This window comes from Netta rufina (assembly GCF_964035555.1).
Source record: "Netta rufina genome assembly, chromosome: 2".
NCBI classification, from domain to species: domain Eukaryota; kingdom Metazoa; phylum Chordata; class Aves; order Anseriformes; family Anatidae; genus Netta; species Netta rufina.
The window spans coordinates 26,042,123-26,058,642 of record NC_140124.1 but is presented as its reverse complement, the minus strand read 5'-3'; the positions used below and the strand labels follow the sequence as shown (position 1 = coordinate 26,058,642).

Genomic DNA, 16,520 nt, shown 5'->3' with positions numbered 1-16,520 from the left:
CTCCTTCCAGATCATCTGTGAATAGCTTGATTCTCTGCCATGGACACAGCTCGTGACCACTAACTGAAGGCTTCATCAGCTTTTCTGTAATCTCAGAATAAATCAAATATTTGTAAAAGAAACACAACCCACAGGCTTCTGGTATTCCAATGCAAAACAAAGGACTCCGGGCTGTAACAGTTTTGCTTTCTCTCTGTAGCTTCCACTGATGTTCCTGGAAGCCTCTCACTATCAGGTTATGTTACAGCCCGAGGAGCCAGGCAGTCTGACACGATGTCCTCACGGCCAGACCACCTACGGGCAGGGACAGCCATGCTCCTGTGGGCATGGCAGGCCAGTGCATCTGTTGGCTAGACCCAAATGTATTACAACACAAGAATATGATAAACACCTCAGTTCACCCTGAAGCAAAAAAAAAAAAAAAAAAAGATATGTGCTTGTATCATTTTAATTTAAGGGATACATAAAATATGTATTTTTACATGAGCTGATTTTTAGGGAAGACAGACACAAGCTTCAGAGTAAAAATGACAGGATGCGTCTGCGCACATGCAGTCTCATCCTACCAACCTAAAGCTGAGGCTGAACAAGAAGTGTGCATTATATTGTTTGAATAAAAACTAGAAAAGAGACAGCAGTGCTTGTGTCAATGTCACGAAGATGCACAACACACTGTGCACTTAGGGAATCCTGATCAGCCTCCAGAGACATCATGGGCTTCTCCTCCTGCACTCAATAGCTCCTCTGCAAGAACGCATGGGGTGATTAGTTATTACACATATTGCCAGACAATGGTAAGTCCTTTTCTTAAAAGGCTTACATGGGAACAATATGAAGATATAGGCTCTGTCTGTAAATACCAAGTATCACTGCATTACAGACCGACACAGACTTCAGACACTCTGATACAGAATTTACCAGCAAAAGTATAAGGAAGTCAAAGAGTGCCACAGCATGTTTAGGTATCTCTTTATTCTAAAGAAGTCCTTTTTCTCTTGTTAAAAGCACGAATTCAGCCTGGAATCTAAGATCTAACTATGGCTTTTCTACTTCCAAAATATCATTGATGATTATCTGTTTTTTCTATCAAATAATTTGTTTTTTGTATTCAGGTAGTTAAATTTGAGCAGTTTTAAATTCACAGATTGCCCATTCTAACTCTCAGAAGCACTAACACTGGTCAACATCTTCCCAGGGGAATGTTGTACTGGTGAAAAATGGCAGCTCTTAGAAATTGAAAATTTTCATGCAAATATGAGTTGAAAAATATGATTAAGAAGTACTGACATAGAGTTTTAATGCTTTAAAAAGATGCTTTTTGATTTTTTTTTACATGTAGAAATTCCTTTCAAATTGTATACAAAAAATAAAAAGTCTTATCAGCATTGAATTTTGCAGTCTTAGTGAAACAGAACATTCCACTGAACCACGCAAGGTACATATTGAAGAGGATGTCTGAGAATGCATTTCAGCTCCTGAGCTGTGGATGTGTGCTGACACTGCTAAAAATGTAAACATGATTTCTGGGAGGCAGGTAAACAAAATACACTTTCCTTCTCTGCTGTGATCTACTTGTAATGCCTACTGAGTCTCTATGCAGAAATACAGACTTGTCACCCTGAGTGCTTTCCTGAACTTCAGAGACTTCAGGATAATAAACACTTGCTAGAAAGAAAAACCTATGTGGAGATTTGTGGAAACCAATTCCACAAGGTCTGTGTATCACACAGATACTGTTTCAGAAGGACAAGCCCTTTTTTATGTACATACATTATGTTAAAATATAATTCACATTGATTTGTCTGCAGAGCAATACTCAATTTGTTACTCCACACATGAGCTAACTGCTAAAATAGCAATTTTAATAAAATACCCCCGTGATTGCTAGAAATCAATTTAATTGGTAGCGCAATGCATTTTTCTTCACCAGAAAAATAAATAATATTATAGATTATTGAAAATGAAAATATTTCTAGGAATGAACTCTGGTGCTCCCTTGTCATAATCCCAGAACCTGATTTCACAGACTGTCACTAAATACACAGTAAGTATTGCTCCTGCACCAAACAATTTCATTCCAATGCTGTGAATCTAACGTTGGCTTCAATTCTGCATATACCTCAACAGTAAGAAAACACTTGCAGTTACAGAACTTAAAACTCTAACTGAAGCTATGAAAGTTATGTGTGTATTTTCACTGGCACAGTCTGAAAAAATAACAATTATCTTTTCTATGCAAAACAAGTAAAAGTTACAGTTACCCTGCCAATAGAATCATAGAATCATAGCACCTATCCACATCTTACCATTACCATAAGTTGTTTTGGCTCTTCGATAATGTAGAACAAAGTCTAACAGTTCTTATGCTGTAAATCAGGCTGTGCTGTAGACTACTATTATTTTAATGAACGAACCAGGAAAGATTTTGCATTTTGTTCACAGAAGGCCCCATCCTGAGAAATGGTGAGCTCTACCTACACAGCTGCTTTTGATGTTAGTACCAAGGTGAGATCAGAACCTTGAAAAGATCCATTCAAAATGCTAAATTTAAGCTTGTTTTTGTAATTCTGGTAACTTCGTTCTTGCTTGATCTTTGGTGATCAGGTAATTAAGGATGAGTTTAGGATTGGAAGAAAGCACAATTTTCTCCTGTTTTATTAACACAACAGAAATTGTGGAATTAAACCTAAATGTTGATGGCATCTCACTGAAAATTCATTTAAGCTTTATGAAATCAACAATGGTCTTTATTAACACATGCTAGTCACTTCCATTTCTTAATGAATATTCATTGTATAGTTATTCTGGAACTCTTTATTGTCATTATTTGATGAACTCTGGAAAAACAACAGCATTCCTGTGTTAGTATTTCCTTTAAATCCTAAATGATAACCATACTATTTATGTACACATTACAAGAGTTATGGATTGGTTCAAACAAACCTTGACTTAAGCCATCCAGACAGGACACTTGCTTAGTATCTAGATTTTCCACTGGATCTCCTCTAGAAACTTCTCCAAAAGATGTCTGCCTTTCAAATATGTTGTTGTTATTGTTAACCTGGCTCCCATTTTGCTTCAGTAGCCTGAAAACTTCTGCTTCCAAGTCTCGTATCTGAAAGAAATACAACACATTTTTAACTATAGCACACACACATCTGTATTTTTTTTCTGTATTATCAGACAGAATTGTCACCAAACCAATGAGTAAATAATACTCACACGAGCTTGTAAGCCTTGAACCTCTGCAAGATGTGCTTTCTCCAAATCTTCTATTTTCTTTCGTTCAGCTTCCTGGCGTTTGATGAAGTCAAGTTCTCTTAGGGGAAAAAAAAAAGAACAAGAAAAAGAAAAAGATGTTCTTGCTGTCATCAAAAAGCAATCACATTCAAACAGAAAATAAGATGTTCTGGTGTACTAGATGTTGGACTACGCATCAGAAAATTCTGTCCTTAACAAATATTTTACTATTAACCTTGAAATAAGTATGAAACTGCAATTAAGACAAAATGTAAACAATTATTTATCATTTTATATCAATATGCTATGTGAAAATACAAAAAATAAAAAAGTAAAAGTCTCCATTCTGCTGTGGGAAATGGGATAGAATCTCTGTTTTATGAGAGTGCGACTGTACTTTTTCAGTGAAAGGACAGCCAGAAGTTTTCAGCTACAAATTTAATTTTCTAGTAAGTTTTAAGGAAATCTGTTAAGTGTTTTTAGGAGTCTAAGATAGTTAAAAACAATGGACTACATCTTTTACTAATATAAAGTGGAATAGCAACAGAAAAGCTATACAAGGTCAATCTATCTATTTTTCTTACTTCCTTTTACTTTGAAAATTGAAGGCACTTATGATAAAAAGCACACGACATACCAGTTAGTTCTGGAACAGTCACGAAATTCCAATATATTTGGAATATCGGATATTCAAAATGACATTTTGAATATCTTTTTTTTTTTTTTTTCTTAATTGGACAGGGTATTTACTTCTACGCTTCCAGTTTTCACTTGACATTGCTGTACATTTTTGAGTTTTCTTTTTTAAATGACCACATTTCAGCATTAATTAAAAAATGCTGCACAAAAGAACATTTGGGGAATGGAAACTATTATAGAAATATAAGATGTTATTATTCTTGCTAGCCATCAGGGAAAGGGACCACATGAAACAGAAGGGGGCAGGTAACCATCAGTTAGCTCAACAGCTCAAATAATCCTGGCATCTACAGGAGGAAGAAAAATAAGATGGAAAATGTAACAAAACAAATTGCTTTTGCGTGTTACATTAGTACAAAGCAGGAGTGAATCCAGCTGATATGTCACTATAAATTGCAGCAAACATTTCTAATCAAATGCTCTACTATGATTACTTTTGGTTGTTTGCAACCGTGTTTAGTTATCTACTAATCCTGAAACATTCTAATGTGGAATAAAACAATAAATCTTTATTTAGTTATAGTTATATATTTTTTCAGCAATATTAAACTAATACTTGAATAATACTAACGTTTTTGTTTTCAATGAAGACCTTGTGGTTTTCATGATAAAAAAAGTGAAAAATGTTGTTTACCTTACAGGGATTTAATAGTGGGTTGGTTTCATATATCAAAATATATCACATACATGTTTCCTATCTGGCCACTAATTCATTTGCTGAACCTGGCGTAGCTGCTTACTTTTGCTGAAAATCCTTGATTAATTTCTTTGCCTTGTTATATTTCTTCTCCAGAGCCTGATACTGGCTTTGCGTCTCCTTGAGGTGCTCATTCACTGTGTGACACAGGGTTTGTGCCTCAATCCAGTAACTCTCTAATTTCATCATCCTCTCCTTATTCTCCTCGATGTTCTGCTGCAGTTGGGTCTTCTCCAGCTCCCACCTCACCTTCTCATTCTCAGCTGCCTGCAGCTGAACAAAACAGTATAGATGCCAGTCAGTAAAAAGGTGCAAAGTGCAGCCGAATAGATTAGGATAAATTCAAACAACAGGAATAATGAAAATCACTGATTAACTATAAAAGTAATATGCTAGCAGAGAAAAGAGCATTTCAAGACTAGTACATACACTGATGCATACCTTACTCTTTCTCCTACAATGAGGTAGAACCTTTGCTCTGTGTTACAGTGCAGCCTCGTTGATTCCCTGAGATACACTAACACGTTTTAAAATGTCAATAGTGGAGTATTTATGTAAACTGCAGGGTTAATCAGCCAGCAATGCAAATGAATTTTGCTCTATGTATCTTGCTCAGGAGTCTGAAAGCTTTCATACCCTTTCAGACGATGAGAAACATCATATCTGAAGAGGAATTCCAGATTCTATATTTAAGAACAATTTGAAAAACAATAGAAAAAAAGCCAATTGCATTTAATCTATCTGTTTTTTCCCCCAAATTGGAAATCCTATTGAAATCTTACAATGCTTTTTTTTCATATCATAATCTTGCTTAATCTAGAAAGCCAAACAAACGAGGCTGGAAGTAGAATAGAAAATTTAACATCAGGTCATAACCTAGGATTATTTTCATTTTAAGCAGGCATTGAGTTTTGCATCTAACACTGAAACTAGGCCAGAATTATTATGAGGACAAAGAGAACCTGTTATATTACTCTTGTTTTCTTTAAACTTGCTTACCACATCATAAGGAGCTAATATTAAAAGGAAAACATATCCTTGCTGTTGTAGATTCCTGCCCTTAAAGGTGGTAATTCTGCCAGTCATATCAGCACTGTTTAACTTTCTGATCAGTGCGGTTCCACTGCTATGTCCACTATTTGGCAACAGTGAAGTCCAGTGTTTTTTTCCAAGTGACCTCAAAGAAGCCTGAATATTACTGCTGAGTTTATAATAACCTTTAGTGCCCGTGTAATTTTTTTTTTGTTGTTGTTAATTTTTGTTGTAGTTATGTTTCTTAATTTCCAAAAGCTAGTTGCAAGTTTCAGCATTTGGCACCAAATAATGTTAGGGTTCAGGGTAGGGTATTTTTGCTCCCAGAATTTATGGAAGGAAACCCTGTCTTACACACCCCCGTTTACTTATCAAGACTGCTTCATTTGCTCTTGGCAGTTCTGCTAGCACCACGGACGATGCACACAAAACCAGAATAGGTTGTTTGCAATTTTAGTAGTAACACACACATAAACTAGCCACATTTTCTTTGACTCTATTCAAAACACCATGTAAAGAAAGAAGTCCAACACAAAAAGATGTATTAACCCTAATCTTGCAAATGGTTTTGCACAGATGAATGTTTACACCCACACCATGAAGTCAGTGGGGCTTGGCACAGTCCCAAGGGATTGACCAAGCAGCTCCAATTGTTAGATTGGAACTGGAAAGTAGATGGGAGAAAAGATTTTTGACTTTTTGAACTGAAATAGTACAACAGAAATTGTTATTACAGAAAATAGTTGCATTCAGAATTTGATTTTAACAATACTTAATGCAAATTTGATAAACGCTATGCAAAATGCATGGTGAGTGCAAATGGTTGCTAGAAAGAAACAATCATCTAAAATATTTTTCTGAAGTACAATTTTCTCTTTGTCTTCCTTTATTTCCTTTATAATGTACTCAAACTGAAAAAGAAGGATGTTATTATAAAACCTAATTTTACTCAACAACAGAATTATCAGTTGACTTCCCTTAAAGCTTATCCTAATACAAAAATACAATTTCTTTTTATTGCTATTGCAAATTCAATCTAATAACTAGCAACCAATTGTGACATGTTTTCTGTTAAGCTGGTAGGAACATCTAGAACATATATTAAAGAGAACTGCAACAGTAAGAAACAGCTTTTATTTTTTTCCTGTATAAAAAAAAATAATATTTTAAATCTAAAACCTTTAAATATTTTTTAAATGTCGAAAAAAGGAAACTAACATAAACAAGATATCTTAACATCACTAGCAAATAAAAAAATCTATTAATTTAGGCTTGAATATTCAATCCAAATATAATCTAAAAACCTGAGAAAATGCATTAGAATTGTAAAGCTAGAAATCTGCTATTTAGCCATTATGATATTCCTTAAAATGTATGTTTAATTGAAGCTACACAAGTTGGCAGTTTCTCTTAATAGCAGCACTTAAGATTTTACGTGAAACTTTGAATAGAGAATATACAGCAAGACAAGATTTAGCTGAGCCACTGTGTTTCTTAATCTGCCTTTAATAAGGACGTTGATTTCTCCACCCACATAAAGATACATGTCTTCAGATCTGATTTTGCATGAGGAAAAAAATCAGCGTGTATTAACTGCATATTGATTCTTACCTTCGTCTTCAGCTTCTGAATTTCAGCTTCTGTAACTGCATGTTTGATTTGCAACTAAAATTGAAATATAAAATAAACAAGTGAAGTCACAGAGTACTCCAGTATTTTTAAAGCCTGTGCTGCAAGTTGAATACCTTATTACATAGCAGAAGGCCTTGAAGAGTGCTGCAGTGCAGTAGATTGTAAATTAAAATGTCTAGCTTGCAAAATGACTCAGACTGTGCAATCTAATTAAAGATAGGATGCCATCTAACCACTCATAATTTCAAATCAGAACATCCAATCTGTTTAGCAAAACCAAATGTCTTCTGCTTAAAAAAAAAAAAAGAAAAAAGAAAAAAAAAAAAAAAGATGTTATCCTGCTGGGCTTTGCTCTCCTCTGATGTGAATGTGAAATATGTCCCAGTGCTGTCAGGAAGTCCCTCGATACTGATTAAAGCAGGCATATTACAAAAGAGCAAATACAGGAATAAGTGATTTAACAACTAAGGGAGTCGGAAAACCTTCAGGGGATGACTCCACGTGTTTGCTCCACGCAAGAGAAAAGGTAAATTGATGCTATCCTTCCCCACCATTAACTTGAGTTACTCTGCTCAAGCTAGCTAATTTCAAGGGAGAGCAGTTACACCAGGAAACAGTAAAAAAACAGGAAACAGCATACAGGCACACAAAATGACTGCAAGTAGATTAACAGCCCTGGCATTGTGCTAAAGGTTGTATTTACATTGCCAAGCACCGTGCCACAATAACAGGGGCTCTGTGCAGGGAAATGGTGGGTGCTGAGGACCTGGCACCCAGCTGCACGCCTTCCAGGGGATTTCTTTTGGATTAATCTACATCAGTCTGCTCCCCCCAAAACATCTTTGAGTTTGGTTTTCCCCCAGAGGATTAATATTTGCCTGTTCCAGGAATACACTGATGCAGAAGCTGAAGCACAGCTTCCAAAGCATAACCACAATCCCAACGGCAATGATCATATGTACGCGTGTGTCCGACAGCGGCCTGCACCCAAATCCCCGCTGCTTTGCTGCTTAAGGCACACGATGCTGACAAACTGCTGGCAGGCCCCAAAACCCTACATCTACAGGACAGTTTAATGTGAACCAGTGACTTGTGTGTTGTCGGGTGAGGAGCAAGGGCATGGGCAAAACCCGAATTTAGCTTGAGCTAACACTGCAGGGAAGACAAAACCTTAGTTCATTATTTATGAATACCAGGAATCGTTACAGAAAAGCATGTTTTACACAGTGGTTACTACTCTTACAAGACTAAAGGAAGCCTTTGGGAACAGTTTATGTTGAGCTAGTGGTGCGCATGAGGGACTTGCACTGAATCACAAATTATCACCTCTTATGAAGCAGAGGTTACATTCTCAAAGGCCAGGCTGTTATAAAAAAAATAAATAAATAAAAGAAGGTACAAACAATTCAAAAGAGAAATTCTTTTGGAGAAGAGGAATAATTTTTGAAATAGCAGGAGTTATCACAGAGCTGATCAGTACAACCATCCTTGAGAAAGGCCTAGCTAATTTTGAAGTTCCATTTTCAGGGCACCTCTTGAACCCTCTTCTTGTGGCAGCGCAGGACACACATCCAGTTTGGTTTGCAAATCAGCCTCAGCTGATTTAGCGGATAAGCCTAGTCCTTGTTGCTGGAACATTACTGAATTTATTATGGGAGGAATAAGGAGGCACTCATGCAACTGGTTCCACCTGAGGAACTGTTCAGGCATCTTCTCCTTCCACCAGTCATCTCTTGGTTACTGTCTCTACAGGAGAATGTGAGCACTTCTAGTCCCTAGGGTTGTCAGCTGTCACTTAAATTGACCTCCCAACTTTGCACTAAAAAGCATTATGAATATTCTGGTGCAAGAGGTTTAGTTGCAATTTTTGAGCTCACTCAAGCCAACCTCTGATCTGTAACTTGCAGAGACATTGATAACTAATTTTTCTAATTTTTCAATTTCTGTTGGTAGTGAAAGACAATGACAAAAAAATAGGAAAGAACAATCTCAAAATGTTACGGTGTTTATATAATGCCCAGACCTTTGCTTAGTTCAGGTCATTGAACCTCACATTCAAAACCTCATTGTTTTGGAGTGAGGTAAAATCAGGGGAAGGATGGACGCGATAGACTTTGCCCTTTGCAGAGTTAATAATGAAATCAAAAAGCCAAGACTCAAAGCCTTAGGCTACCTGCTCACAATCCATTCCCATCTCTAAAAATCCCACAAACCAGTAAGCAGCATTTATACAGCTTATTATGACATACAAATAAACTCCAAATCGTTGCATAAATGGCAATCTGCTCAGGTACAGATGGTTTTAACAGTTATTTTTACACTCTCTGTTATTATGTTAAAAAAATGAATACTGAGCACCCAGTTGGATCATTGAATCTGTACATGGTACAGCAGATCCCACTGAGGCAGAAGAAAAAAGACACTTTCCTGTCAAACAGGCAAATGTGTAAGGTGGACAACTAATTATGCCTGCAGAATACATGAGAAATACTAACACATTGTGGGTTAGACTGAATAGTGGGCAAGGTGAAGGATTTGACAAGCAGATTTGGACTCCACAGTTAAAAATACTGAAGCAAGTTTTCTAATAGGAGAACAAATATACTTTATTCCATGTCCTATATAAAGCCAGACAAATCCTTGGCAGATACTATTTTGCATTTTTGTTTCCTAGGTCAACATAAATCTGTGAAGGCTTCATTTTAACAAAAGATATTTTGAATAATTTTTGGCAAATTAATTTTCAAAGATGTCTTAAAAGCTGATTTTCTTCAAAACAATACAACTTTTTTTAATATACTGAAAGAGAGTATCTTGAATTCATCTAAGACTGCGAGAGGTAGATTGTAATGAAAAGCTAGTAAATGTTAAATAGCTGGAGTACAATGGGAATGAAAGCACCCAATAGAAACAAATAATATACATAAATTATTTTGTATAATCATGGCATATAATAATGCTATATATATACATGATACATTCTAAATAATTTGCATATAATAATCTCTTTTTCTATAGCTTTCATTAAGATGTGTGAAATATAACATCTAATTCTTAATAAGATGTCCCTTCTCCCTACAGATCTTGTCCTTCTTTAACCACCACAGCTAAAATAAAGCTTCCAGCTCTTTCTATAAAAGAAGTTAAGGAAAATCAGTCTCATTTTTTCTGTTGTACAGCCAGGAAAACAAGACACGCCAAAGTAGGGTGATTCACCCAGGAATGCCCACCTCTATTCTGACTTCCATTCCAAAAGCAAAGCATTTTCAAAGTATTTGAGCATATTTTTCTTTGCAAATACTGAATTCAACTAATTAGGTCAAACTATTATGTTTAAAGATTATGTCCAACCTACTTGTTTAATACTTTCATTAATCTCCACAGTAAGAACAGGAAAGAACAGTTATTCCTTAAATACAATTCCAGAAAACACTGTGTGGGCTTGTGCAGTGTGATCATGAACAAGTCCTCTAGTGTTGAAGAAATTCAGGGCAAATACCAAGAAAAATACATGCACTCACTCTGCAAGAGCCAACAAAACGCAGCTGTGTACTGTTAAATACAATCAGCAAAACAAAAGTGGCATGCTCCTACCAGCGATAACTGTGTGGGTTAGTGAAAAAGAGTCCACTCTTATGCAGGAACATTTAATGTTTTCTTCTCAGGCTCTTATCCGCACTTAATCTGGAGGATTCCAGAGTCCCTTAGTCCAAATTTAATTCCTTACATCTGCATTTTAAGGCCATTAAGCCAGACAGGTCTACAGATAGCTGCATATCAGTTTGGACATGTTCAAGTACCTCAGTAGCCCAAGTTGATGGAAAATGTTTTCAAGCATAGCTGTACAGGTAAATTATTCAAAGCTCAGTGTCTTGTCCATCACAGCACCTCTGCTTTCCATAGCCTTGTTGCACTGGCACGGTCAGAATGGCAGCATCTTACCACCATATTGAGAAAATCATTATGCACGATGCAAAGTATTAGAAAATGAAGTCAACTGTCCTGCTAATTTGCATAACAGCCTGGACTTCAAAGTATGGAGTGAGAAAATTATCAGATAACTAAACTAAAAAACTTTCAGGAAACAATGATGTAAAAACAGTAAGTGTCCAGAAGGTAAAGAGAACAACACCAGAAAAAGGAAAGTCTGGTTGCTCAGTGACTGATTACTTTTTACATATTACTCTCACTGGAGACGAGTAACAATATACATTACACTTCTATAAAACACTGGTTTTGAGTGGAAGGAAAGGAAGAAGAGAGGACAGGGGAAGAAGAACAAAAAGTGAGCCTCTCTTCAAACTTCTGTCTGGGCCCAGCTAGCTTATGCTGCCCAAATCTCCTATGACATTCTGGTTCCTTACAGCATCTTCATTGCATTTAGAAAGAAAGATGATCTTTACTGTCATTTATTGTCTTTATTACTCTGGGTTTGGAGAAATCCACCTGTTCCATGTCTATTTGCATCAGAGTTCAGGAAAGTTCAGCAATAAACCACATTAAAAGCACAACCTAAAATGAGGAAGAAATGTTTCTCAGAACTTTGGTATGCTACACGAGCTCAGTGACTGTGATAAACATCATTGATAAAAGCTTCCGTTAGTGCCAGTGGATGCTACACAAACTCTACAACCACAGAGGTTTGGTAAAATGCCAACTTGAAGCAGGTCTGCTTCCGCTGTATAGCATCTTTTTAAACACATAACTAAGTATATAATACTGCATACACTGATGAGTGCTGCATAATGATGCAAGAACTGTGCAGAGTGCTGCACTTTCACTGAAATTTAATATTCATTATTTGATTTTCATGATCACTTTTGATTGGAATCATACCAGAAAAAAAAAAAAAAAAAAAAGAAAGAAAAAAGAAAGAATAAAAAAGCAACCTGCTGGTAATGAATTAACTTACACTTTGTCTTCCTGGTCAAAAAATGCAAATTAAGTGCTGAAGTAGAATAACTTTTTGTTCGGAAAATTAAATTATAAATTATCCTCCATCAACACAACAGTCCTTGAAAACTGATGTTAAAAAAAAAAACAGAAAAACAGTTCTTTCTACTTCTTTTAAGCAGAACTTTTACAGCCCTTCAACAGCACCAGCTACACAAACAGCTAGAAATCAATTCTAGTATTTAAGAGAAATAACAAGCACAGGGCAATGGGATTGCTAGAAATCTAATTCCAGTAAGACATTTCAGAAATATTTTCTGATCTATAACTTACCTCTTTGAACTTGTGAGCTAGCTTGCTTGTGTCCACATCACTGGGGGAGAACATGTCATCATTTTCTGGAAGATCAAACACTTCGATAGCCATGTCACCTCCTGGAAGGACAGGTCCCATGTCTTCATCTTCTTCATCTGTAGCATATTCCCCTGTCTTAATTTTATAGCATTTAAGAAATTCTAGTTATCATCTTATTAGGCAGACTATTTAAAGACTAATAAAGCTAGCAGGCAAATACAGCATACTGAATACAAGAAAGGTTATATTTTTATTTAGATATAATGCAAGCAGTTACAAATTCTATCAGATAAACTATAATTCCACAGTAGTATTTCAGAACATTAAGAGAGAGGAGAAAAGCATATCTTAAGCACTACACATTTCTAGGGGCCAGTTACTGGTTATACAGTTTTCATCCTTTTACAGATGAAGCTTTCTTTTCCATAGAAAGACCTCTCCCAATTCATTTCAAACTTAACAAGGAATCTTTTCCAAACAGAAATGGAAGCCAAATAGGATGGATAAGATTTTCACTGGCCTTTTTAAAGCCATTTGGAGGTAGAAATTCTCCAGAGATATTCCACACTGAATTTGAAAATCCATTGGTTTGTTCTTTATAAACAAATTCATGATATGAAAGTGACACCCACACAAAAAGACAACAGCAGAAAAAAGAAACCAAGTGTCAGAGACAAGTTTAGAGACAAGTTAAAGTTTACAGAATTTTCACTCTGAGTAAGGAGCTGCTTTAGGTAGCTTTAAACAGGAAATGGGGGTGCCTCTTGGGCTAGTAAACCACAAGATGTGAACAATTTGCTGACAAAACTCTAAAAAAATCATAACCCATAATCAGTATCTCCAGATTAGACAAAAACAGTAATATTGAAGAGAAAATCTTGCAATATTAAAACCCAAGTTGCCTAGACAATCTTTCACACATACACCTGTACTCATCTCTTTCTGTACCTGATGTGGCTGGATACCTCTCTGCGGCAGTGGGGCTCCCTCTGTAAGCTGCAGTACATTGCATACGAATCACAAATACTCTGCTGCCTATGCAAGTGTGTACAAACATATTATAAAGCAAACGCTTCCTTCAGGGCTACATCTGGATTTATAAAGCACGGGAATAAATAAGCACATGGAAAAGGAAGGGTGGGAGAAACGGTGCAGTCCTTCATAGGTTAATGGAGTAATGCTTATAACACTGAGGTTTCGACAGAATTACACAAGTGTTTCTTCATGCCCTTTTGGCTCCTGATGTGAAGGTAAATAAAAAATAGTATCAGAACTGTATTCCCAGTAGTGCTCAAATTATTGATTAGTGCCATTTTTGTCAAAACAACTCTTCAAGAGGCAAGAAGTCAGATGTCCGAACAGTTCAAATCTCAACTTCCTACCTTCCCAGCTGTCATTTAAGCTTCTGTCTCTGTCATTTAAAAACTCGTGCATGCAAGCACAATGAGTGTAGATGTGTAGGTTTTAAAAAAAACAACAAACACAAAGCACACGGAAAATACAGAATGATTTGGTAAAGTAAGTGTTAAAAGAACTGCCATGAAGAAGGCAAACCACCAACATGTATGACCCAGCTGTACTTTAAGTATGTCACTGATAAAGCAAGCAATTTTTTAGGAGAGTTATCTCAGTCTGCATACATAAGTGGATATATATTCTGCAACTGAATATACACTAACCATTTATTTTATGCATTGTACATGCACTAAGAATCTTCCTCTTAACCCCGCCCCGCCCCCCCCAAAATGGCTATACGCAGTTTCTGTCTAAACAAAATTATACAACTAACTTTCCTTGCTTTTTCCAGGAACATGCAACACCACCTTCACATACTACCAGGGAGGCAAGAAGCCTCTAAAGAACTCTAAAGAACTCTAAAATCTCAATGAGATTTCTATTAAATGAGTTACTGTGGGGACAAAATACTAGCTAAACTCATGTACTGTCAATTTTGCAGTCACTATCTCTGAAAAGTGTCTAAGGTGATATGCAACTATCATTTCTCCATGAAAACAAACAAACAACAAAGCATCTTGGCTGGTCCATCTGCAGTGGCGAGGAAATATCTGAAGCATGCAAAGAGGAGGCATCTTGGCTCAGCTCTGTGTGCTTTTTAAAGCAATATATTAATTTCATGCAAAATGCATTTTTAGTAAAAGAATAAAAAAAATGAGTTTAGTTAAAAATGATGTCTCCAGAGACTTAAACTAAAAAGAAATATTTCACAGAAAAAGAAGAAAAGAACATTTAAAATGGACTAAGTTATACTGGGGAAAAAAATCAAGAATAGGCAATATTCTACTGGTCTCAGGAGCCCCAGGGTTTGGGGAGGGACATCAGGCACATTAGAATGAGCACAAAGGAAAATCTTGCTGTACAGACTGAGTGTTGATGGGCACAGTCATTTTTGCTCCAATTAATACAAAAAGTAGTAATCAAAGCCAAACTCTGCAATTTGGTGGAGTAAACAAGACAGTGGGATGAAACAAACACATTAGAGAGCACAGAAATAAATGGGACTTCTGCTCTTGTCTTCAAACGATGTTCCCATCTTACAATCACACGAAGCACAAATAACAGGTTCAAAAGAAGTGATGTGTGCTTTACAGAAATAGAAGTTGTAAACTACAAAAAACATACTTTCCCTAAACGAATTCTCGCTTTTACCTGACATGAACCTACTAACAGGTTGTTCAGACCCACTGCCAGTAAGCTAGAATAAGAAATTTAGTGTTTTACAAAAGCAGACAGACAGACAAAAGTTATTTAACTCAAAAATAACAAAGGGAACAGCAATTGCTTGAGGTTCCTCACAATTCATTTTGGTTTTGTAGTTGACAACAATATTCCTTGTACAGTAGCTAATGAAAACCCATGTGCTCTTTAAACAAAACCTTGGTCTCTTTAGTCTCTACAGGTGAGCAAAATTCATCCATGGAAAACAGGTGAGCAGAGGTCTATTTATTGTTTCAAAAGTACATAGGCCTCATGGTTTCCCCATCTGCAGGAGTAGCTTCTGCTCCTAGCCATCTAATTTTGCTATACACTGTCACAGCAAGCAGCATGAAATTATCTTTATGAATATGAACTGCGTTTCCCACTTTAAAGAGGAAAATACATTATTCACATTGTTTAACTGTGTTGTAAATTCTTGAAACAGGCCAAGCCCCCACAAGCACAAAGGAGCAGCAGCACCAGCCAAGAAAAGGCAGACAGACCTTCCCAAATCACCATAACAAAGGGTGCATCAAGCTAAATGTTGCATTGAAACTCCACGTAGTCAGGGAATGCCATTTGAAGAACTATAAAAATAGCTCGAACCCATCTCTTCTTTTGATATTTCTGAGAGTTTACACTAAATTCTTTCAGAAGAGCTATATAATGCTACTGTATCAATCATTGCTTTTACAGAAGTAATTCATATTAATGATGGAAAAATTGCACTCTGAGAGGCCTTGTCTCACAGAAGTGTTCTTTACATTTTAAGACATTTAAGCACACTGTACCATTCTTCTTTTTGCCTGTTTTGTGATATTCTCCAATGTTTTTAATGTTGTTTTCCTCTCAGAATATCTTGATAAATAAGAATTAAACATGAAAAAGTACTCCAATGACTATTAGTGTCATTCAAATACATAAAGATGTTGTTTCAAAGATGCCCTACAACCACTTGTCCATGGCCAGAGTGAACAGGATTTGTCAATATGATAATAATTTCACATCCTGCATCACTTCAGGGCAGCAGGTCATCTGCTTCATGTGACTTTTGTCTTTCCGTATTGAACACAAAGATGGTTTCATGTTCAAACTAAAATTCCAAGAAATGTCATAATTTGACTACAGCATGCCCAGAACACTGTGTTAACACAGCAAAGTCAAGAGGTTTCAGTCAAGGATACAGATTCGGGTTTTATTTAGCAGGCTAGTTAGGCGATACAATGACAGTGCCTATTTGAAAGCCTTCAGGTCTTGT

At 36.3% G+C, this 16,520-nt stretch overlaps 1 protein-coding gene across 2 annotated transcripts in view; it reads right to left on the bottom strand.

The window, feature by feature from the left end:
• PPP1R9A (protein phosphatase 1 regulatory subunit 9A) overlaps nucleotides 1-16,520 on the bottom strand; it is a 152,278-nt gene that overhangs the window by 27,053 nt on the left and 108,705 nt on the right. For both annotated transcript variants that reach the window (XR_014618206.1, XM_084282148.1), the window contains exons 7-11: nucleotides 12,527-12,682; nucleotides 7,280-7,333; nucleotides 4,680-4,909; nucleotides 3,223-3,319; nucleotides 2,944-3,115 (exon numbers count right to left, since the gene is read on the bottom strand). Coding sequence is in view for 1 of the 2 variants with exons in the window: in XM_084282148.1 (XP_084138274.1) it covers nucleotides 2,944-3,115; nucleotides 3,223-3,319; nucleotides 4,680-4,909; nucleotides 7,280-7,333; nucleotides 12,527-12,682 (709 nt within the window). In the remaining variant the exon portion in view is untranslated. The remainder of the gene's footprint in view (nucleotides 1-2,943; nucleotides 3,116-3,222; nucleotides 3,320-4,679; nucleotides 4,910-7,279; nucleotides 7,334-12,526; nucleotides 12,683-16,520) is intronic.